Source organism: Beauveria bassiana (genome assembly GCF_000280675.1).
Source record: "Beauveria bassiana ARSEF 2860 unplaced genomic scaffold BBA_S00015, whole genome shotgun sequence".
In the NCBI taxonomy this organism is placed as follows: Eukaryota; Fungi; Ascomycota; class Sordariomycetes; order Hypocreales; family Cordycipitaceae; genus Beauveria; species Beauveria bassiana.
Window position 1 is genome coordinate 599,528 of NW_007930850.1, and position 21,302 is coordinate 620,829.

The following is a 21,302-nucleotide window of genomic DNA, read 5'->3' on the forward strand; positions in this document are numbered from 1 at the left end:
CTGGGAGCCAGCTAGCCTTTAGTACTGAGGCTTTGTTTGTTCCCATTCACGCACCCTGTAACTCAATCACCCACTACGCACTCTTGAGACTGCCGCCTGCAAACACGACGATGCCGGACGCGGCTGGATCCTTAACGGGAGGCGGCGGCAACGGCCAAGCCTCGCGCGGACGAGGAAATCGCAGCAGAGGCCGCGGCGATCGTGGCGGCCAAAACAGCCGTGGAGGCGGCGGTCGAAGAGGACGCGGTGGAGGCCACCGGGGCGGCCCCAAACAGGATGACCTGCCCGCCGAGCCCGCCGCGCAAGACGTCGCCGTCGCTGCTCGAGCGGCCAAGGAGGAGGCTGGCATCGCGGCCCCGGCTCACAGGGCGACGCAAAACGTCGACGACGATAAGGACGGCGACGACAACGAAGAAGTGTGCTTCATCTGCGCCAACCCTGTGGCGCACCACTCCATTGCCCCCTGCAACCACAAAACCTGCCACATCTGCGGACTGCGCATGAGAGCACTCTACAAGACCAAGGACTGTGCACATTGCCGAGTAAGTCATATATAATCAAGCTACATATTTTTCACAGCATTCTGACAACGCCTGCTAGACCGAGGCTCCGTACGTCATCTTTACAGACGATGCCGAAAAACGGTTTGAAGACTACAAGCCCGCCGATCTCACCACCATCGACACCAACATTGGCATCAAATACACCAACGAGGACATTGTCGGCGACACGGTCCTCCTCCTCCGGTACAACTGCCCCGACGCCTCGTGCGATTTTGCCGGCCTCGGCTGGCCCGACCTCCACCGCCACGTCAAGGCAGCGCACCGCAAGCGCATGTGCGACCTGTGCACGCGCAACAAAAAGGTCTTTACGCACGAGCACGAGCTCTTCACCGACCGCGAGCTCGAGAAGCACATGCGACGCGGCGACGACAAGCCCGGCGCGGCCGATCAGACGGGCTTCAAGGGCCACCCGCTGTGCGGCTTCTGCGGCGAACGCTTCTACGACGACGATCGCTTGTACGAGCATTGCCGCATGAAGCACGAACGCTGCTTCCTCTGTGACCGCCGCGACTCCCGCAAGCCACACTACTTTGTAGACTACAACGCGCTGGAGCAGCATTTCAAAAAGGACCACTTTCTCTGCAATGACAGGGAGTGCATGGAGAAGAAGTTTGTCGTGTTCGAGTCCAACATGGATCTGCAGGCGCACAACCTGGCTGAGCACGCCGGCGGCAAGACGGTCGGCCGTGATGCGCGGGTGGTGGACATGGCTGGTTTTGACCTCAGGCCGTCATACCAGGAGGAGCGGCGCGGTGGTGGTGGTGGCGGCGGCGGCAGAGACGGTGAAGGTCGCGCGAGGGGACGAGGTCGTGGACGGGGTAGGGACCCGAACGAGGACTCGGTGCCTCCTCCGTACACGCAACCGCTTCGTCGAGACGAGATTGCGTTTCAGCGACAAATGGCCATTCACTCTGCGCAGTCGGTTTCGCAGCGCACCTTTGGCGGCCAGCTCTCCGCCGCCACGCCCACGTCCGGCGCCGCCTCGGCCGGTCGTGGCTCGCCCCGCAACGGCAGCTCCTCCAGCACGCCCACCGTTCGCGCCGCCGTCCCCGGCGCCCACCTCGCCGATGCAATGGACGTGCTCTCCCTCACCGATACAGCCAACATGACGCCCGAGGACCGCGCACGCCTGGTCCGGCACAGCTCCGTCATTGAGCGCGCCGCAAACCTCCTCGGCAACGACGCAGCCAAGCTGGGCCTCTTCCGGCAGCACATCTCGTCGTATCAGCGCGGCGCCCTCACCGCCCCGCAGCTCATCGACGCGCTCTTTACGCTCTTCGCCGACGTTTCCTCTAATGCGCTCGGCACCATGACGCGGGAGGTGGCGGACCTGTTCGAGAACAAGGCCAAAGCGGACAGCCTCCGCAAGGCGTGGCAGGACTGGCGCGCCATCAACGAAGACTACCCGAGTTTGCCCGGGCTCAGCGGCATGGAGGGCGAGACGTCGAGCTCGAGTGGATGGGCGAATGCGGCGGCCGCTAGCCCGGCGGCGCCGCACGGCGCGCCTGCGCAGAAACACTCAAATCGCGTGCTCAAGCTTAAGAACAGCACGCGCTTGGGCGGTCCGGCGCCGGTGAATACGGCGACGCCGCCCGGTTGGACGCCCGCCGCTTCTTCGACGGCTCGCGCGCCTGCTTCTTCTTCCTCTTCCGTCTCGTACCCCTCTCTCGCAGCATCCAAGACGTCGGCGTCGTCGTCGTCGTCACGACCATCGTGGGTCCCGGCGGCGTCTGTGGCGACAACGTTGCGCGCGGGGACTCGCGGCGGCGGCGGCGGCGACGACAGCTTCCCGGCGTTGCCGGCAGCGCCGAAGCCGACGACGACGATTTTCGGTTATGGTGGTGGGCGCGGCGTGCGGCGCGACTACGGCCATGCCGAGTCCAACTTTCAATGGGGTGGTGGTGCCGCGGCGACGGATGCAACGCCGGCGGAAGCGGCCGAGGCGGAGGAGGGTAAAGGGAAAAAGGGTAAAAAGGGCAAAAAGGTGCTCGTGTCGTGGGGTTAAAAGCGTGTTGCCTACATTGTTGATGAGAGTTTCGGCATACACTCTTTTGTTGTTTCTTTTTTGCATCTTGTTTATTAGAGTACAAAAGCATACACGGGGAGTTTTCTTCACACGAATATAAAGAGCGATTGATGTAGACAACATTGGTCTCGACGAGGAGTTGATGATTAGAGCGAGCGTAGCGGTGTACATGAAAAAAAGAAAAAAAAAAGAAAAAATCATGCAGACCAATCTTTCTTGGTCGTAGCACTTTACTCTTTCAGTGCACTGTCATGTAATCGTGAATGACAGTACCAACGCAACGCAGCTAAGACCGCAGGTACTCGCACACGGCCTTGCCCCAGCGCACGCTTCCCTTGTAGGTGCGCATGCCCGGTGCGTTGCCGGTGGCCAGGCCCTCGACGGCGTCGGCAAAGGCCGGTCCGCCGCCCTCGCTCTTGATCTGCTGCACGGGGTACATGTACGTCTTGAAGGAGAAGAGGATGGCGCGGGTCTGCGGGAGACGGGTGAGGGTCTGCAGCTCGATGCGGACAAAGGTCTGCGGGGTTGGTTAGTTTAGCTGTTTGTTTTGTATATTATTAACAAGAAAATTGAGCCAAAGATGTAATTACTTGGGAAATGTCGACGTCTTGGTCGGGGGTGGACGAGTCCTGGCCGGCGAGGTCGTGGTTGGCCCTGCAGTTGAAGAGCTGGTCGTGCGTCTGGACAGTCCACTGCGGCAATGTTAGTCAGTAATTATCCCGAGTGGTCGATAAGAGAATAAACAATAATAACCACAATCATGATTAGGAGAGGAAGAAGAAGAAGACTGGGGGTCATACATTCATGCGCTTCACGCTCTTGCCCACCTCGAGCTTCCCAAAGAACCTCTCCATGCTCGCCCCAATCTTGTCGTACCCTGGCACCGGCGCGTGAATCTCGCTCAGCAGCCGCCCCAGCTTCTCGCTCGGATCAAAGCCGGCCGGGAAGCAGCACACAAACGCTGTCGATTCGTGGCCGCGCGGCGTCTCCCGCAGCAAGAACAGGTCCTCCTCCACCGTCTCCCCGAGCACCCGCAGTGCCGCCTCGGCGCCGCCGCTGTCGTCGTCTGGCGGTGTGGTCGGATGAGTCGCGCCTGTGGCGGCGTTGTGCAGGAGCGAGCCGGAGCCGACGAGCTGGAAAATGGTCGGGTAGCGCGCGGGGAGGTGGTTGGTTAGAAGGTGGGTGTAGAGCTCGCGGACAGCGGCAGCGCCGGGGGCGGTGCAGCCGTGCACGGTGGAGGGGTGCTGGGCGAGGAGGGAGCGGCGGAGGAGGACGCGGGAGCGGTAGTCGCGGTCTATGGTGATGAGCTCCTGGGGAGTGTCTGCTCGCAAGGCTTTGGGCGCGTGTAAGTAGAATGCGGCTGTTGAAAAGTTTGGGGGCCAAGAGATGGATGTGTACCCATTGTGATGTGGTAGGTTGGCTTGAACGGTCTCAGCTGCTTCGGCTCTTCATTTTCCCAATCCAGACCCTCCAGCGGTGTAATCTCTTGTGTCTTGGCATGTTTCTCTGCCGCCCGCGTCGGTTCGACTTTGGCGACCCGTCTTGTTCGAATCTTGTGGTGGGATGCATCAGTGCTGTGTGTTACACGACAGGATCAACTAGGGGAAGGCTTACGAGTGTATAAGACAGCCACAGTAGGGCAGCAGCCGCGCACGCAAGCACAAAGCTCAGCATACCGGTGTATAAAAAGAACAAACAAGTCACGATGATGAAGAAAGAAGGAAACGTTTGCTTCAAATAGCGGATAGTTTCCATCTTAGAGCCACCACGCCCTAGGGCGCCATCATATGTTCGTCACGCTTGTTTCGCTGTCCCACTTGCTCCGGCCTCCGATGACGGGCACCAAGCAGGTCCGAGTCACGCGGGCGCCCTCCGGACATGGCAGATGGTCCTCGGTGGGGACGGGGCGCAGGACGATATCACAGTCGGATAACGGTGGATGGATAAACGGAGTCGGAGTCGAAGATGAGAAAATATAACATGAGTGACAATTTTGGGTACAAGGGCGAGGAGGTGGTTGATCGGCAAGTGCCGTGTGGACAGCGAATGAGCTCGCGGAGCAAGCGCACTCAAAGCATCCGCAAGAGTTAGTGTATAAAATGCAGTAGCACTAAGTAGTGATCCGAGGAACTGAAAATCATAGCCACCTCGGATTGTGTTTCTCACGGTTAGGCTTACAACAGCTTATACCTCCAGATCATGATTAAGGCAGCCGACTTTTTCGCTTCCGTTACGTTCGAAGACAAGCTACCTAGATGAAGAAGCAGACAATTGGACACGAAGAAAGGATTCCAGTTGCACGTCATTTCCGAACATGTTCAGCATTCAAAATTACGCATACTGCTCTCGAAACAACTTGCTAGGGCAGACTTGTTTGCCGAACTGCGACCAAGATCCAAGCAAAACACATAGACAACGAGTCTCCAGTGGCTAAAGCAGAAAGAGAAGCCAGGGGATTTGTTTTCTCTGGATATGATGTCGGCGCGTTCCGTTTGTAGTTGGCGCGTCTCTTACGCCAGCTGGTGCAAACGCCGCACGCGCACATGGGCATGTTATGTAGCCACATAATATTGACCGCACCTTTGTTTTGCCATCTCAACATCCTTTTCATCATTCTCGACCTGGAAAGCCTGTCAGAGCCATCATCTCGCTGCCTTCATACCATCCACCGTGTACTACAATGCCCGGTTCAATGCGCCTCCCGCGCATCAGCGGCTTCTCCGAAGCCTTCTTCTCCGGCAACAAGATCCCGCCCGACGTGGAACATGTCATGTCCGGTATGCTCGGTAACAACCGGTTTCAAAAGGGCAACCGCGCCGCCCGTTCCTACGCCAACCTCGTGGTCCTGTTTCGCATGATGCTGTTCTACGCGCCCCTCATGCACGACGCCCGCTTCTGGAAGTGGGTGACAGAGGACTGGGGCATCGCCAAGGGGGACAAGCGTGACACGGTGAGCGGTATCGCCAACTTCTACTCGGACGCTCGCTATGCGGCGTTTGGCAAGGCCGAGCAGAGGATCTCTCTGCTGGTGCGACTGGTAACCGAGTGGCTTCTGATCCGGCCGCGGCCGGAGATTGGGCACTCGGCAGAAGTGGACGAGGCCACAGTTGCCGCGACGCGTACGGCATGGCTCAAGATACGTGACTGGCACGTTGACATGCTCATGGACGCGAAGCTACCGCCCTGCTTGGCCGGCGTTGAACCCCCCGAAAAGAAAGTCACGTCTCTCTGGGAGACGGATCCAGAGGTAGTGTGAGTCAATGCGCTGGAGGACTCTACGCAGCACATACTAATGTAGATTCAAACAGGGCGCTGCTGAAAGAAATTCAGTCCTCTCGAAAGTCCAAGACGTTGGTTCATAAAGCCGGCACGCCCAAAATGCCCGGCGTCCAGACTCAACTTGCAAGTCCGTCAGTGGACCAGCCATTAATGGAACGAAAGCGAAAGTCTTCGTCCTCTCCAAGCGAAACTAGTGAGGGCAAATCCATGCTAGCAAGCGACAACTTCTTCTTTGACGAGTGCCACTTTACTTTTCGCTCGGAACCTAAACAGGACGAATTGGCATATTCCATACCTACAGACCATACCCCAAAGCGAACCCATCTCTTCAAGAACAGCGATTCCTCTGAGCATCACTTTGTCCCCGAGACTGTTGCTTCTTTCGACATGATTGATTTAACTGACGCGGGCGATGCATCATTGCCTGTCCTGCCGCCATCGCCCAAGCCCGCGCGGGCGTTGATCCAGTCCAAGCTGACCCAGTACACCGACCGCCACGCGGCCGCCGCCGAGGCCGCGCCAGACCAATTACAACAAGAGCAAAACGTGCAGCCGCAGCGCATAATGAGCCAGAGCCGGCGTCGGCGGGAGGATCTCACCGTGCAGCTGAGGCGCATGGCCAGCCAGACCCGGCGTCAGCGGGAGGAGCTCCGCGCGCAGGACGAAACGAGGACGGCGGCTTACATGGCCCCGTCGCCGGCCATTGGCGTAGAGTATAGTATCATGGCCTCTGAGGAGAGGCAGTTGTACGAGACTAGGCTGCGCGGGCTCGAGGCGCGACTGGCGGCGCTGGAGAGGGCGCAGCGGGACGACGCGAACTGGGCCAGGGCCACGGGACAATCCCTGCACGAGGCGAACGACAGGTCCATTCAGTCGCTGCAGGAAGTGCTTGTCGCGATTGAGACTCTGCAGAGGACGACGTCCATTTTGCTTGAAGACTCGGAGAAGCGCGAGGAGTGAAGATAAAAAGTTGTGTCGAAAGATGTTTTGCCCGCGGGTTACTGCACTCGAGGCTTGTCGTTTTCATGTACAAATTGATTTTCATGTACAGATTGCGTTCCATGTACATGTTGCTCTTCATTTACAACTAACAAATTGCTTTTCACTTACAAATTGCTTTTCACTTACAAATTGCTTTTCACTTACAAATTGCTTTTCATTTACAAATTGCTTTTCATGTACAAAATTGGTTCTGGACATTTGCTTCTTCTGGGATTGCTCAAATTATGTTGGAAAGGAAAGAGTCGAAGAATCGCTCATTACATGTACAAAGAGAAATGAAGATGCAGACATGCCGCCGCCCCTTACGCCGTCTTTTCCTGCGCCGCGTGAATTCGCTTCGTAATCTCATCATTCTCCGACAGCGCCGCTACCAAGCCCTCTGTCCAGCTCGTCGGCAAGTACTGCCCAAGCCACGTCCTGCGCGCAAGGCCCCCCGTCCAGTACCAGTCCGGCGAGCCGCCGAGCCAGCCGCCCATCCAGCCCTCGCCGCGGACCGCCTGCGCAACAATCCTCGCCGCGTACACATCCGTATCCATCGGGACCGTCTCCTGACTAAAGCGGTGGCGCTGGGCGTACACGTCCTCGACCGGCCGGTACAGCGAATGCTCGGGCAGCCGCAGAGGGCTCTGCGCCGCCACGTTGGCGGCGATTCGCGACTTGACCGTGCCCGTTACGGCAACCATGACGCGCACGGCAAAGGGGCGCAGCTCGAGGCGCAGGCTGCGCGAGTACGCGTTGAGGGCGCCCTTGGTCGCGCTGTAGACGCTGGCAAAGAGGTCGGCGGCGACGGCGGAAATGGACGATATCTGCAGCACGAGCCCGCGGGCGGGGATCAGCAGCGGGACAAAGGCCTGGCACATGGCCATGACGCCAAACACGTTGGTCTCAAACGTGGAGCGCACGCCGTCCATGTCAATGTCGGTCGCGGGTAGCATGTACAGCAGACCGCTGCAGGGAGGCAAGGGCAACATGCGTGTTAGCGAGGGTTATCGTTGACATGGAAGTTTTAAGAAAAAGGGGGGGGGGGGGGGGTTACGCACGCATTGTTGACGAGAATGTCAAGGGTGCCGCCGGTTATCTTGGCGACTTGCGCTTTGCACTTTTCAATACTGGCGCTCGAGGTGACGTCTAGCGAAACGGCGCTCATGCCCATTGCGGCGAGTTCATCGAGGACCTCGGCGCGGCGGGCTGTGGCAATGACATGGTAGTCTGCAACAAAATATTGTCAGTTTGTTCTTTTGGACTAAATCTGAAGTTTTCAAATGAAAAAGGGAAAAGAAAAAAAACGCAACTAACTGGCCGCGTGAAATTGTAGGGCCAGCGCGTGGCCAATGCCGCCGGGCGTGCAGCTGCCAGCGTGTTAGTCGGGCCATCATCGTTGGTTGTTCTGCGTTGAAAGGGGGGGAGGGGGCTCCTACCCGGTGATGAGGACAGTCTTTTGACTGGAAGACATTGTGGTACAGCGAGGCTGAAGAATCAGACCTAGTAGATGAAAATGAAAACAATGAGACTGAAAGATATACACCGTTGGCATACCACTTTTGAAATTATTGCAGCGCCGGGGTATTTATTTGGTTTTGCATGTCATGCGTAGTGTTGTCAGCTTACAGCGTGGAACTGGTGTCCTAAAGAGGTAAATGTTATGTTGGGCTTATGCCGTCGCCCATTCACTCCACCGCGATGAATCGTCATGATGAGATTGGGCCTTTACGAGACTAGAAATAGTTATACCGATTGATCAAAAACAACGTTGTACGACCAGTGTGCCTACGTTGTCATAGATCGCTCGCCGGCTTGCTTTTGATTCCGCACGCAGTTGAAAGCTGCGCCCAGCGCAAACACTTTTATTTGAATATACTTTCTTCAAATACCGATCTATAATAAATTTTCTATATTCGAACAAGCGTTGATAGCTGCCCTCACTCCATCTAGATCGCTTAGTTCCCCGTCCTACTGCCAATGGACTCCCTGCCATCCAGCCAGACTCTTTCGCCAGCTACCTACCAAATCAAAGACGGTGCCGTCCGTCACGACGCCTTGCAGAAGCCTTCCCTCCTCTCCGCCATACACAAACCTCTTAATCTCCCTCTCCACCACGCCGCCCGACTTGGTGTCCTGCGCCAGCCGCATGATCCACGACCTGCACTGCCTGAGCGCGTCGTCCGCCGCCGCGCCCAGCGCCTTGGTCTGCGCGACCACGTCCTTGGGAAGGTTGCTCTGGCCCGAGCGGTCGCGCTCCTTTTGCTTCTCGTGGAAGCCAATAATCCACTGCGCCGCGTTTCGGACGGCGACGGCCGTGTCGCGCAGCAGCACGACGCGGTGCAGCGACTGGAGCAGCGATGTCGCGTGGCCAATGCCAGTGCCAGAGGCCAGCGCGGCGAGGTAGTCTCGCTGGCTGTCGAGGGAGGCGGTCACGGCGCTGGCGAGCTGGCCGACGAGCTCGTGGAGGCCGCTGGCGCGGTCGGCGCAGAGCGGGACGAGGGAGGACAGCAGACTGACGACTTGGAAATAGTGCAGCTCCGACTCGGTCAAGGAAGAGGCCGCGTCGGGGAGGAATTTCGAAAAAGAGTTGGCGATTTGTCCGAGGGACTCGATGACATATCCTTGGTCTGCCACGGAACCTGCCACGGGCACCTTGTAGAAAGAGGGCGGCGTGTAGGCTAGAGTCTGCTGGAATGCCTCTGCGAGCAGGGAGAGATGGGCTCTGCGATTCTATAGGATATCAGCACTGTCTGACTATCTACAGAAAAGTACATACACTTGGAGGTGGCCCAAGCCTGAGCCGTTCGTAGATGGCGGGGGTGGCACTGTGGCTCCATGATGGGAATGATCCGTAGTCGATGATTTCGTTCATGCTCGTATCGTCGCGAACTTCAGCTGAAGCCGAACCGGTTAGTCTCAACAATCTTCCCTCATGAGTCACACTTACTGAATCTCGAATCACTGAAAAAGTCCGTGTCTGTAACTCCAAATAGTCGCTCGGATCGCACACTCTCCACCAGACTCATGGCCCGAGTACAGCTCACGCGCAGATTCTCAATATACCTTGGCACCGCCAAGACACTGCTGTAACTACCATCCTGGAACGCGTCAATCAACCGCCGCGGCATACGCATCTTGAGCGATGTTTGATAGTGCGTTTTGATGGATGTCATCAGCTGCCAGCCGGCGTCAGTCAGCGGCGAGGTCATGCCCGGCGCCACCGTGGACAGGCGGTCGTAGAACAGCGGCGCGAGCGAGTCCATGATGGTGCGCTTCACGGCCAGCGTGTCCCAGACGGCGAGCGCTTCGGGGGCGGATCCGACGCGCAGATGGAGCTGGACGAGCAGCAGAGATATTTGGCTGTGCTTTGGGGATGAGCTGAGCTGCTGCTGAAGGAGGAGAAGCGCTTGCACCAGATACTGCGTAGCCTCGGTCGTGGGAAGTGAAGACGGGAGCTGATTGGCCAGTCCAATGAGGCAGAATGCGGCAACGAGAGCGACCTCGGACTGGACATCTTTTGTCGACTGAGACGCGTAGGAGGATATTGTGCTGATGTATTTGTGCAACGCCATGCTAGCTTGATAGACTTTCTTGAATAGTGGTTCCCGGCATGAGCGCCGCTCGCTCGTTGTGCCGGCAGTGACGCAAGTCTGCGGGCACGTTGCAGCAAAGTATTGCAGCTTGAGGGCCAAAATCTGCCTCCTAAGCTCTGGGAGATCGTCACTCGGCTCTTGTGACAAAAAGTGGTGGTGGGCGAGGTAGTCAATGCCGCTAGGGTCGAGCTGCTCTGCAAATAGGCGGATATCATCAAAGCATGAGGGATAAGACGCCTGATTGTTGATGTATTTGACGAGTTCGCGCAGTCGCAGCGATGAGGGGCTAGAGTCTATCGCATCGGGATGCTCAGACTCCAGCAGCTGGAAGCTCGCAGAAACCCGTGCAAGCATGACGTTTCGCTTATACATGGGTTTCGAGTCTGCCGCCTTGGACAGTTTCAGAAGCAAATCTTGAACCGCTGCAGTTGCTCTATGAGATGTAAGAAGGGGCCATGGAATGGAGAAGAGTGCAAAGACCTACTGCGCGTAACAATCTTGTATTTGGCTAGCAGCTGTAATGAACTGCCGCCAGACGTCCCAGTCAGACGCCTGTAGTGTTGGCACTCCCTTGTCATCCGAAACCGATAGACAAGCCTGACAAATATCAAAAAGACTTTGCCAATTTTCGTCCTTTTGCAGCTTTTTGATAGCGTATACCAGGGGCTCTTTGCGACCTTGCTTGAGCTGCTCGACGGGACTGAAAAAGGCGCTGTCGACAAGTTTGGCAAAGTCTGCCGCAGTGCCATGGGTGCCAACAATCTCGTACAACAGCAGTATTTCCTCTTCTGTTTGGATAGCACGGGAAGGAAGCGCCTTTTTGTCCTCGGCCTAGGGCACGGTCAGCGGCTGCAATTCTCGCGAGCGGGAGCAACTTGCCTGCTCCGTGGCCTGAGCGGCGCGCTCGATTTGTTTCTGCGCCAACATGCCATACAGCTGCTTCTTTTCAGGCGGACACTGTGGGGATATCTATGGAATGTCAATAGCAATTGGTTGCTTTGGCGCCAGAGAGGACATACAGCGAGAAGGTGGGTAATGGCAATGTTCCAGAAGAGAAATGCCCTCTCTTGGGAAAATGACTTATCAATCAGGGCAGAAATCTAGTTCATTAGTAAGTGCAGATATGATTCTAGAGCTTCAAATCCTTACTTGTTGCGCGCTGACAAGGTCCCAGTGTAAAAGGCAAGACTCGAGACATCTCGTCGTTTGGCTCTTATCCTTGGATGAGGCCTTGGCTGCTCGGACTCGCAAAAGCCCCAGCGTCTTTGGAAAATCCTGCTCCTCTAACAAGTCCCGCGTAGCCCATTCAAGAAGATCTATTCCGTCTGCGTCCTTGATCACGGTGCCGTCCTTGGCGTAGGTGAGCAGAGCCGTCATGGCGCCATATTTGGCGGCCGGGTCGTCGAGCTGGCTCTCTGCGCATACTTTGAGGACCTGTCGGAAGGTCAGCAGCTGTTGAAGAAATATTTTCCTAGCGTCCAACGCCGGATATTGGAGTCTATGAGGCCGCGCCAGCTCTCACCTCATAATATGGGTCATTCACCATCTTGGCGCGCTTCTCAGCGAGCCGCACGACGGTGCTCCAGTTCTGATCGTAAAAGGCCGTCTGGAGCTGGAGATCGACGCCATTTTTGAGGCGTGGCCCGGAGCTGTGCATGTGTTTCTGGTTGCGCGCAGCGTCGGCGTCTTGTTGTGCGCTGGTGGTGTGAAGAAGTCGTGAGGTTTGACAGAGTTGAGCGCAGATTGTGGATTTTTGGTGGAGTTGTGCGCCGTCATCTGGCACCTCTGAAGCATCGCCACCACCAGCCGTCCCAGCGAGGTGGTCACGAGAAATACGCCCAATATATCATCTGTGTTGATTTTACTCATCTTTCATCTTGGATTCCTGTCACATGATCTCACTCTCATCAGTTCTCTTATCATTTTCTCTGACTACCCTCTTGCCAGCTATCAGGGTTCGTAGTCACTGCAGCAAGGGCACTTTGAAGATTAAAATCTACCTAGCATTGAGAACAGCGAAAAAGTCAAAGGAAAACAAGGGTAATTTGTACAAATTCTATTACAAAAGCAAATGCAACCAATCACGAGATCCTTGTGATTCTATGCCGAGGTGACATGTACATTTGCAGGGCCCAAACTCACTTCGCGCAGCATGGCAGTCAACCCCCCGCCTGCTCAATGACTCTTTGTATATTGTCGGCATCGCCGCTCTGATTCACCATGTCCCAAAATATGCCCTTCTTCTGCATCAACTCAGCCGGAGATCCAAACTCCACAGCCATGCCTTCATCCAGAACCATAATCTTGTCCAAGTCAGCCACTGTAGCCAGCCTGTGGGCCACGATGATCATGGAAGATTCTGCAAATTCCCGACGAATTACTTCCTGGACCATGGTATCCGTCGCCCGATCCACGGCGCTGGTCGCTTCGTCCAGAATCACGATCCGCCGCGGGTTTAGGATTGCTCTGGCAAGGCAGACCATCTGTCTCTGGCCGTGAGAGAGATTCTCACCGCCCGCCTGGACAGCCATGTCCAGGTCGTCTAGAACATTGATTGCATCTCGCCCGTCTGCGGTCTGCACAGCAACTTTTCTCAGAGCTTCTCTAAGCTCTTCGTCATCTTTGGGCCCACGGATAGCCAAATTAGCGCGGAGTGTGCCTGAAAACAAGAATGGATCTTGCGCTATCACAGAGATGGAGCTTCGAAGATGAGCAAGCTTGAGCGGTGCGGTATCCACCCCGTCCACATGTATGCTTCCCTCTTCGACGTCGACAAAGCGAAGTAAAGCATTGACAAGGCTTGTCTTACCGGCACCTGTTCGCCCTACAACCCCAAGACGTTCACGTGCCGCGAGTGAGAATGTAATACCTCGAAGGACTGGTGGCAGGTCTGCATCATAACGAACAGTCACATTCTTGACTTCAAGCCTGCCAGAAGCTGGCCAAGACGCGGCCACATCCTCGCCACCTTGTCTCTCTGTTGGGGCCTCTGCAATGTTCAGTACGCGGTCAATGGCGCGAGCGCCACTTGTGAGAAGGTTAATCTTGCCCATCAAGCCACTCATGGTGGCCTTGAATTGAAGGGCCACGTTGATTGTAAAGCCTGCTGTTGCAGCATTGGCGCCTGCAAGCACCAAAGACACTGCGGTGGCGCAGACGAATAAAGAGCCGAGAATGCCATATCGGCCATGAATCCATCTCTGTCCTAGAGTGATGTGCCAGCTCAGACCCATGTCCACATCCAATAGATCATACATACGCTCGACATATGTCGGTTCTTTTTTGAAAGCTCTAATTATCATGATTCCGGATTCGGCAGAGTTTGTGTGCTCTAGAACAGGCTGTGCTGCCAGCGGAACGAGCTTGTTGAGGCGTTTTGACACTCGAAGGTGTCTGGTCGTTATTTTGAAGTAGAAGCTCATCATAATAACCATCATAGCAATAGTCGGGGGTGTAGCAACTCCACTGCTATTGTCAGTAAATTGTTGGTCAAGACTAGTTTGCGACGTACCTAGTGAAAATTACTAGGATGAGCTGCATAACGATCCGCAGCAGATCACTCAAACCTGCTGCAACTCGGTGATCGATCAAGTACATGTCAGAAGCCAGACTGTGCAACGGCTTCCCTAGCGACGTACTGTCTATCCATCGCAAAGGGCTGCATATTACGCTCCGCACTGTTTTTCGAAACAGCACGTCTGATGCACGTTGGCTGACTCCCTGGACAGCCATGGCATGCACCGCCACGGCAACGGCGGCGCAGACCGACAGAGCTAGGTAGATGTACAAGCTGGACCGGAGGCTCATATCGTCAAGCTCTTTATTCGAGGTCCATTTAGTCAACCACCATGAGTTTCCCGCTGCGAGAAGCCGACACGCAAGGGTTGTCGAGACAGCGAGCAGAACAGGCCATGGTCCACTTCCCAAGATATAAATGGTAAAGGTCCGCAGGACCGGGCGCCTAGAGACGGCGGGATGCTTTTTGTGTGCGTCGATGGAGTGCGCCAGAGGATCTGGTTTGGGGCTGCTGGCCGCGGACCTAGGCATGATATCGATATTCAACAATCCATAATTACGCCGGGGCGTAACAGCACGGCCCGAGGCGGTGCCGGAATCAACTGTAACGAGATAACTCGCCAGGTGCACGCAAGTAGCCAGGTGATGGGTCGCGATAATCACTGTGCGGCCACGGACCAAGGGGCCTGACAAGGCATGTTGGCAAAGCCATTTCGCGACATGGGGGTCAACTGCGCTGAGAACGTCGTCGAGCACAAGAACCCGGGCCTTAGAATACAGAGCTCTGGCCAGACTGACTCGCCATTTCTGACCACCACTGAGAGTTCCGCCGTTGACACCGGCCATGGCCATGTCTGCGTGGGGAAGGGTCTCGAGATCTCTCTCCAGAGCGCAGGCACGTAGGACAGCCATGTATCGATCTTCGTCAAACTCGTTCCCGAAAATGATATTTTCTCGAATGGTTCGGTTTTCTATCCATGGAGGTTGCGATGCATACGCAAAACTGCGCGTAGATGCTTTCATTTGCTTCGTAGCCACTGATCTGAGATCGAAATTGGCCTTTTCAGCTTCGATTTCAGCTTCGCCAAGAATCGCGGAGAGTAATAGGCCCTTGCCGGAACTAGTCTTGCCCGTGATGATGCTGAGCCGTCCTTTCGGGAAGTGCAGATTTACATTGTTGAGACTAAAGGATGAGCTTGATGAGCCTAAAGCGATACGTGAATTTGGCCAGGTGATCTTGACATCTTCAAAGGTAGTCAAATCGACGCTGTCGTGAACTCGCATGTTGGTGGATCGGTGCAGATATTTTTCGATGCGCTTGCTCGATGTGAAAGACTCTTGCAGACTCGCCACCGCGGCAGGCAATTCTTGGAAAACCGCATGAAGGTTACGAAACAGGCCAACGGAAGCAAAAGCAAGCGATGGGCTGAGATGGCCAACTTCAAGAGCAAATGAGGACAGCGATACCGCTATTAGTAGAATTGGTCCCAAGTTGGTCGCTAGAGTCAGCATTGCCAAGATCATTCCGCAATGCCATATTTGTCTCAGCTCACGAGCTCTAGATTCGGCGACTCGTTGTTGCCAGAGCTCTTCCATGGAAGACAGACGGATTTGGCGGAGACTTCGAAGCAGCTCAGATACTGCGGAGGAATGAGCAGTATGCAAATTTGACAGCTCCAACTTTGCCAGCCTATGCTGATGGGCAAGAATTTTTGAGATGGGGAATAATATGAAAGGGAATAGACTGCCTATAGCAATGTGTTTGAGTCCGATGAGGTGGACAAGGTAGGTAACGTCAAATATAAGCTTAAAAACAGCTTTCAGACAATGCTGGCTCAAGCTGCAGGCCTGTGATACCGACGCGCTGGAATGGTTAGCCCTATTTGTCCTTGCGAGAGCCCGCACTTACCAGTCGTTTGACATTAAGCTCCCCAAAGAGAGCATGGCTTTGCTTTTTGTAGTCTGTGGCGCAGCTTGCTGTGAGCTTCGCTGTCTCGTCATATTTTCAAACAGAACACCTTTGAGGAGCGCAGTCATAGGAATGGTAAGTTTTGCCTGGGTGACCCAAGTAGTCCACCCTGCCAACATGTTCTCCAACAAAAGAGCCAAGCCCAGGGACAACGCATGACCCATGGCGTACTGCTGCTGGGCAAAAGGTCGCTCGAGGGAGCCTAGTAACCGCTGAAGCAGATATTGGCCTGCAAACTGAGATCCACTGTGCAGCAGAGTAAGGGACCACTGGAGAAAGATAGTGTGCCTCCATGTCCATATTAGTCGCGATAAGAGTCTGTCGCTAGAGGCGCACTGCATAAAGTTTCGCTGTGCAGCTCGGATCCTTTGAGAAAGAGGCAGAATAGGCAAGGCACGCAAACTTATACTCTCAAGTTCTAAGAACTCAGGTCGGTATAGAGGATACCAAGAGAATGAAAGTAGAGATATGATGGAGCTGCCACTCTGATGATCGACAAGACGACCGTCTTTGTACACGGCCGGGCTTCGAGGCAGGGTCAAGGAACAAAATCCAATGGCCAGAGCGCAACCTCTTTCTGCCGTCCGGATTGAGAGATCAAGTTCCATCCTTGATTCCGAATACGTAACATATATTGTAAGAATAGCGGCCGATATGGCTGCACAGATGCCATGCCTGTATCGCTCACGTGTGCCCACCTCGTTAGCAATCGTGAGAGTTTGAGCAGCAAGGAGAAGCTTGAGTTAAATTAGCATCAGATCTGCGAGATCAGTTTCCAACTTCATACCCATATGCCAACTCGCGAGACGGCCGCGCCTGGCAAACCCCATTGCCCAGTATTGCTAGAGCGCCTCACATCTAGTATTGATATGGAGGCTCCAATTGCAGCGGCGGCATTTAGAAAGAATCCGACTGAGAATGACTTGCGCGCTTCGGCCTCCAAGTCTTGCGTGGCAACCCCATCTTTATCCTGATAGAGCTGACGCGACTTGCCAGCTCTACTTCTGACACGCAGACATTGACGCGTAAGCAGCGCAACGACTGCGAGGCTCGTGAGGCCGATCGCCATGTCCATGTCAGAATGTTGCACGAGTGACGTCTTCTAGTCTGCGAAGAAGCTGGCGAGCCATGCGCGGCCGGTGATAAGACAACTCGTCACCTAGCTGACATTCTGAGAATGCGGAGGAGTGAAGAAGACACCACTATTCATTTGGCTCGCACAGCTCATACGGGCCAGATCATTAGCTGCGTCAGCTCGCAAAAAGTGCGAAAATCACAATAGCACCAGAGCATTCCGAGTTGATGCAAACAACGAAACCAGTGTTATAGATGACGAAAGTAATTTAATACTATGAAACGTTGCAGGACTGTAGATTTACTGGAAGAGCATTCGACGCCGCGGTGGTGGGGCGCTGCGCAAGCACTTTTATCTGCGGCCACTGACTTCTCTCCAACTAGCACCTTCGACGTCCAGTGCACAACGAGCTTCGCAGACCTCGACAGCTACTGTCCCAATGCGCCACCGATTTCAAATACACAAGTAGCCCGAATGCTCCATTCGAAATGGCCGCGCTTACGGAGTGCGGCCACCTTCTGCTGTCCCAGGGACACGCGGCTGTACTCTTCACGCAACGGCGACGGCCGCACCCTTCCAGATAGGCCAAACTACACCGTCGCGCCACGCGGCAGAACGAGGACCAACGATCGCCGCAACACATGGAATGACTGGACGCCGCGACCGAATCCTGCGGTGCAGCAGCGGCAGCAGGCGCAGCGCAACCTGCGCAGGAAGCTGGTGGAGGGCAAGCTGTCGCCGGCGCAGCAGAAGGAGATGGCTGCGGCGCTTGAGGGCCTGGAACCGGAGCAGTTCGCCGCCGCAGGCTTTGAGGGCCTAAAATTCACAGATAGCGAGAGTACCGCGGGTACCAGGCGGGCGGGTGATGGGGGTCAGTGGTCGCTGCTGAAGAGACGTCCAGGAGGCCTCGAGCCAGAGGACGATTTAAGGGACGAGCAAGACTTTGAAGAGGGCGAGACGACGAATGCAAGCGCTGAAAAGTGGCCGCTACTAAAGAGGCGGGGTCGTAGCTATGAATACATGGATCCTGCGGGAATCCCTCTAAACGATTCGACGGACGTTGTTGCAGAACCTGCGGACGACTCTACGGATTTGGTGGCCGCGACCCACGAGGCTCTCGCCAAGAAGAATGGCCTCGCAGTCTCGAAAGCGTACACCATGCTTCGAATCGACGGTCTAAGCACCAGTGTCCACGCCTCCGATTTTTACCGCATCGCCGACAACGACTTGTCTAAATGGAACCAATCCATTAAGCAGGGTGAGTCGCCACCACTTATGCAGGCCCATCGCCGACTTCCCTTTCCTCCCCCTACTAACCCTCTCCTCACAGTGCAGCAAGTCCGTGATCGCACGACGCTGGAGCCCACCGGCACCTATAACCTGACCTTTTCCAGCGCCCTGGCCGCGACCGCCTACGCCGTACGCTTCCAGCGCCTCTGCGATCTGGCGCAGGTCCGCGCGCGCTCCCGCACCGGCCTCTGGCGGAGCGAGCTGCCCCCCGGGCTCATCCCAGACGACGCCACGCAGGACGATCTTGAGGCGGAGCTCGCGGGGCTCACCGTCACCCCCGGCGTGCAGCCCGTCACACTCACTCACCGCCGCGTCGCCGCCGCCCCTGTGGGCGAGAAGATTCGGAGCCTCGTCGCCAACGACGGCCTCGGCGAGCGCCCGCCCGTCGTGCTGCTCGACGTCGCGCCAGCCGCACCGCTCGACCGCGTCCGCTCGGCCGTGAGCCAGTACGGCGGCGGCGGCGGCGACGACACCGCGGCCGAGCAGCTCCGCGCGTATCCCCTCGCCGCCGACCTGCACGCGCAGCTGCAGCGCCTCACCGCCCAAATCGGCGCCGTCGGGCAGGCCACGGACGGACATGAGGAGCACGACGAGCAATTCAACGAAGAGCAGGATGAGGGCGTACTGGAATGGAACAAGTGGGACAGTGCCCGCAAGCAAAACGCGGCGGCGGAAAAGAAGCGCCACGCGACGCTGCGCAAGAGAGACGGCCTCCGGCGTGTCGTGCGGCACATGGAGGGCGCGGCGCTGCGCCGGTTCGTCATCGCGTTTCGGGACGTGAGCGAGGCGCAGCGCTTTCATCGCATGTGGAACGCGCGATGGCTGGGCGGGCACGACGTGCCGCCGCCGGCCGGGGCGCCGCGACACTTTGTGAGAACAGAGGTGGTGGACTATTGATAGACGCAGTCCGTGTATATCTTGTATCATGTGTAATATTTGAGCAGAAAGACAGAATCCAAAGATGTAAAATATAGCCTTGTACTTTTATCTTCACTACTTTGGCACTTTGCTGATAGCTGTCAAAATGTCAAGAATCCCCGTTATAGATAGAAAGACAAATCACTTGAACCGTTTAAATTAAAGACAGGAAAAATGTAAATAAATAGTAAACTAACAGAAAAGGCTCTCTTGGGTGTTTGTAGCATGTCTCCCTTTGCCCCCTGGGCTGGGAAAATTGGGGTAGTAAGTAGTATTGTTTGTTGTCGAGTGTCGTGGTGTTGTAATGTCGACGGGAAAGTTTGCTTCATTCCTCATTCCCTTTGTCTCTCTTGTGCATCTATCCTTGCCAAAAAAAAAATTAATCCATCTTTCGCTTGTAATCCATATCCTCCCGCATATCCTGTCTTCTCCTACTCCGTGTATTTGCCATGTTTGGCTCTTATCCGCTTCGCGGAGGCGTCGACTCTCAACAACACTTGCTACCCATACCGCCTTCCGTCTTGTCGCCAACATTGACACCCCCAGAGGAGCCGGTCTCATTCTTTGAGTTGTCAATGAGTCGCTTCTTGATGTCCGCAGCCAGGCTGTAAAAGGCCTTGTCGATATTGATGTTGCTCTTTGCCGAGACCTCGAGGAAGGGGATGCCGAGCTCGTCGGCGAGTGCCTGGCCTTGCTCCTCGGAGATGACACGCTTGTCCTCCCAGTCGCACTTGTTGCCGATAAGAATCTTGTTGACGCCCTCGGTAGCGTGTTGCTCTACGTTTTGGAACCAAGTGCGAATGTCTGTGTTGGTCAGTGATTGCGCTCGTAGTAGAAAAGGGCGTCGACGTGCTCCAAGCAAGTGCAGTGGCAGACGTACTGTTGAAAGAGCGCTCGTCGGTGACGTCGTAGACGAGCAGAATACCCATAGCACCACGGTAGTAGGCGGTGGTGATGGTTCGGAAGCGTTCTTGTCCAGCGGTGTCCCAAATCTGTAACTTGACACGCTTGCCATCAAGCTCGATTGTCCTGATCTTGAAGTCGATGCCGATCGTGGTGATGAAGGAGGGTGTAAAGGAGTCTTCGCTGAAGCGCAGCAAGCAGCAAGACTTGCCCACGCCCGAGTCGCCTATCAGCAGGAGCTTGATCTGTAGAAAGTGCAGCGACAAGCGCGCGCATGGTTAGCCGAGTCATTCCATTTTGGATCTGCGAGTGTGTTGTAGGTTCGGAGACAGCGCGCAGACGAAGCCGCGCAATTCAGTAATCAGGAGTCGGCGGACAGTTGGGGTGACGACGCAAGTGCAAAGCCGTGACGTGACAGCCCCCAGGGTAGAGGAAGAACTCAGAAAATATCGTACAAGGAAGTCATAGTTGCGATTGTTTGGCATCGTCATTGGTGCTCGTCTGGCAAAGTGCGGACTAGCTGCTGGGTGGTCGATGGTGTCTGTGGCGGCGACAGCGGCGGCGGCGGACGAGGCGTTTATGCGAGGGGCGGGTTTGAGGGTTCCCGTGTCGGTTGCAGAAGAATGTACAGTTGGCGGCCGCGTCTTCGATCAGATTCGCTCGGGTTGGGGGGTTCTAGTACGAAGAAGACGAGAATCGGGAGGTAAAAGGTGAGTTGGGCGCTGTTGGGCGAGGATACAGTTGCGTGCAGACAGCGAGAACGGGATTTCGTGGCGATGACGGAGGGGGTTTGACTGAGCTGAGCTGGCCTTGCGGTAGAGTTTCGACAGGAAAGGGTGAAGGGGAAGGAAGCGGACCCGTGGGCGTGGGGAAAGGCTTGTCCTGGTTGATTATGGTGGAGGCAGAGAGTGGCGGATAGAATCGAGAAGGACAAGTAGAGATGAAGAGCAAACCGAGGAAGAGATGACCAAGATGCTGGTAAAGACACGCAGCACAAGGAAATGATTAAGATGTTACAAAATTTGACAGAAATAATAACCTATTTGCTGGCTTTGCCTGTGCTTCAGCAGCGTCAAAATCACAAAGTAAAACTGTCACCTAGGTAGGTACCTAGGTAGGTAGATGATATTTAAAAGGTACCTACTGTCAACGGATTAGATACATAGAATGTGATGCTTACCCGCAC

General features: G+C 55.6%; 7 protein-coding genes across 7 annotated transcripts; 3 read left to right on the forward strand and 4 right to left on the reverse strand.

The window, feature by feature from the left end:
• Nucleotides 1–110: 110 nt before the first annotated feature.
• Nucleotides 111–2,568, forward strand: BBA_05776 (zinc finger protein; the record flags this gene model as incomplete). Its single annotated transcript, XM_008600873.1, has 2 exons — nt 111–542; nt 601–2,568. The coding sequence occupies 2 exons, from the start codon at nt 111–113 to the stop codon at nt 2,566–2,568; spliced, it is 2,400 nt and encodes a 799-aa protein (XP_008599095.1).
• Nucleotides 2,569–2,875: 307 nt separating this feature from the next.
• On the reverse strand, nt 2,876–3,991 carry BBA_05777 (putative HRQ family protein 2; the record flags this gene model as incomplete). The annotated part of the gene is made up of 4 exons (XM_008600874.1): nt 2,876–3,106; nt 3,180–3,281; nt 3,390–3,922; nt 3,988–3,991. The coding sequence occupies 4 exons, from the start codon at nt 3,989–3,991 to the stop codon at nt 2,876–2,878; spliced, it is 870 nt and encodes a 289-aa protein (XP_008599096.1).
• Nucleotides 3,992–5,269: 1,278 nt separating this feature from the next.
• Nucleotides 5,270–6,828, forward strand: BBA_05778 (uncharacterized protein; the record flags this gene model as incomplete). The annotated part of the gene is made up of 2 exons (XM_008600875.1): nt 5,270–5,841; nt 5,898–6,828. The coding sequence occupies 2 exons, from the start codon at nt 5,270–5,272 to the stop codon at nt 6,826–6,828; spliced, it is 1,503 nt and encodes a 500-aa protein (XP_008599097.1).
• Nucleotides 6,829–7,172: 344 nt separating this feature from the next.
• BBA_05779 (short chain dehydrogenase) lies at nt 7,173–8,323 on the reverse strand (the record flags this gene model as incomplete). Its single annotated transcript, XM_008600876.1, has 4 exons — nt 7,173–7,818; nt 7,911–8,079; nt 8,167–8,219; nt 8,289–8,323. 4 exons carry the CDS (start codon nt 8,321–8,323, stop codon nt 7,173–7,175), a joined length of 903 nt encoding a protein of 300 aa, XP_008599098.1.
• A 497-nt stretch (nt 8,324–8,820) lies between these two features.
• Nucleotides 8,821–17,005, reverse strand: BBA_05780 (N-acetyltransferase B complex non catalytic subunit; the record flags this gene model as incomplete). Its single annotated transcript, XM_008600877.1, has 13 exons — nt 8,821–9,582; nt 9,629–9,747; nt 9,800–10,878; nt 10,930–11,276; nt 11,465–11,545; nt 11,595–11,879; nt 11,968–12,142; nt 12,446–12,501; nt 12,665–13,650; nt 13,705–13,910; nt 13,957–15,651; nt 15,871–16,667; nt 16,718–17,005. 13 exons carry the CDS (start codon nt 17,003–17,005, stop codon nt 8,821–8,823), a joined length of 6,876 nt encoding a protein of 2,291 aa, XP_008599099.1.
• A 474-nt stretch (nt 17,006–17,479) lies between these two features.
• BBA_05781 (uncharacterized protein) lies at nt 17,480–19,192 on the forward strand (the record flags this gene model as incomplete). The annotated part of the gene is made up of 2 exons (XM_008600878.1): nt 17,480–18,263; nt 18,336–19,192. 2 exons carry the CDS (start codon nt 17,480–17,482, stop codon nt 19,190–19,192), a joined length of 1,641 nt encoding a protein of 546 aa, XP_008599100.1.
• A 508-nt stretch (nt 19,193–19,700) lies between these two features.
• Nucleotides 19,701–20,607, reverse strand: BBA_05782 (RAB/GTPase protein; the record flags this gene model as incomplete). Its single annotated transcript, XM_008600879.1, has 3 exons — nt 19,701–20,017; nt 20,094–20,361; nt 20,572–20,607. 3 exons carry the CDS (start codon nt 20,605–20,607, stop codon nt 19,701–19,703), a joined length of 621 nt encoding a protein of 206 aa, XP_008599101.1.
• Nucleotides 20,608–21,302: the final 695 nt, after the last annotated feature.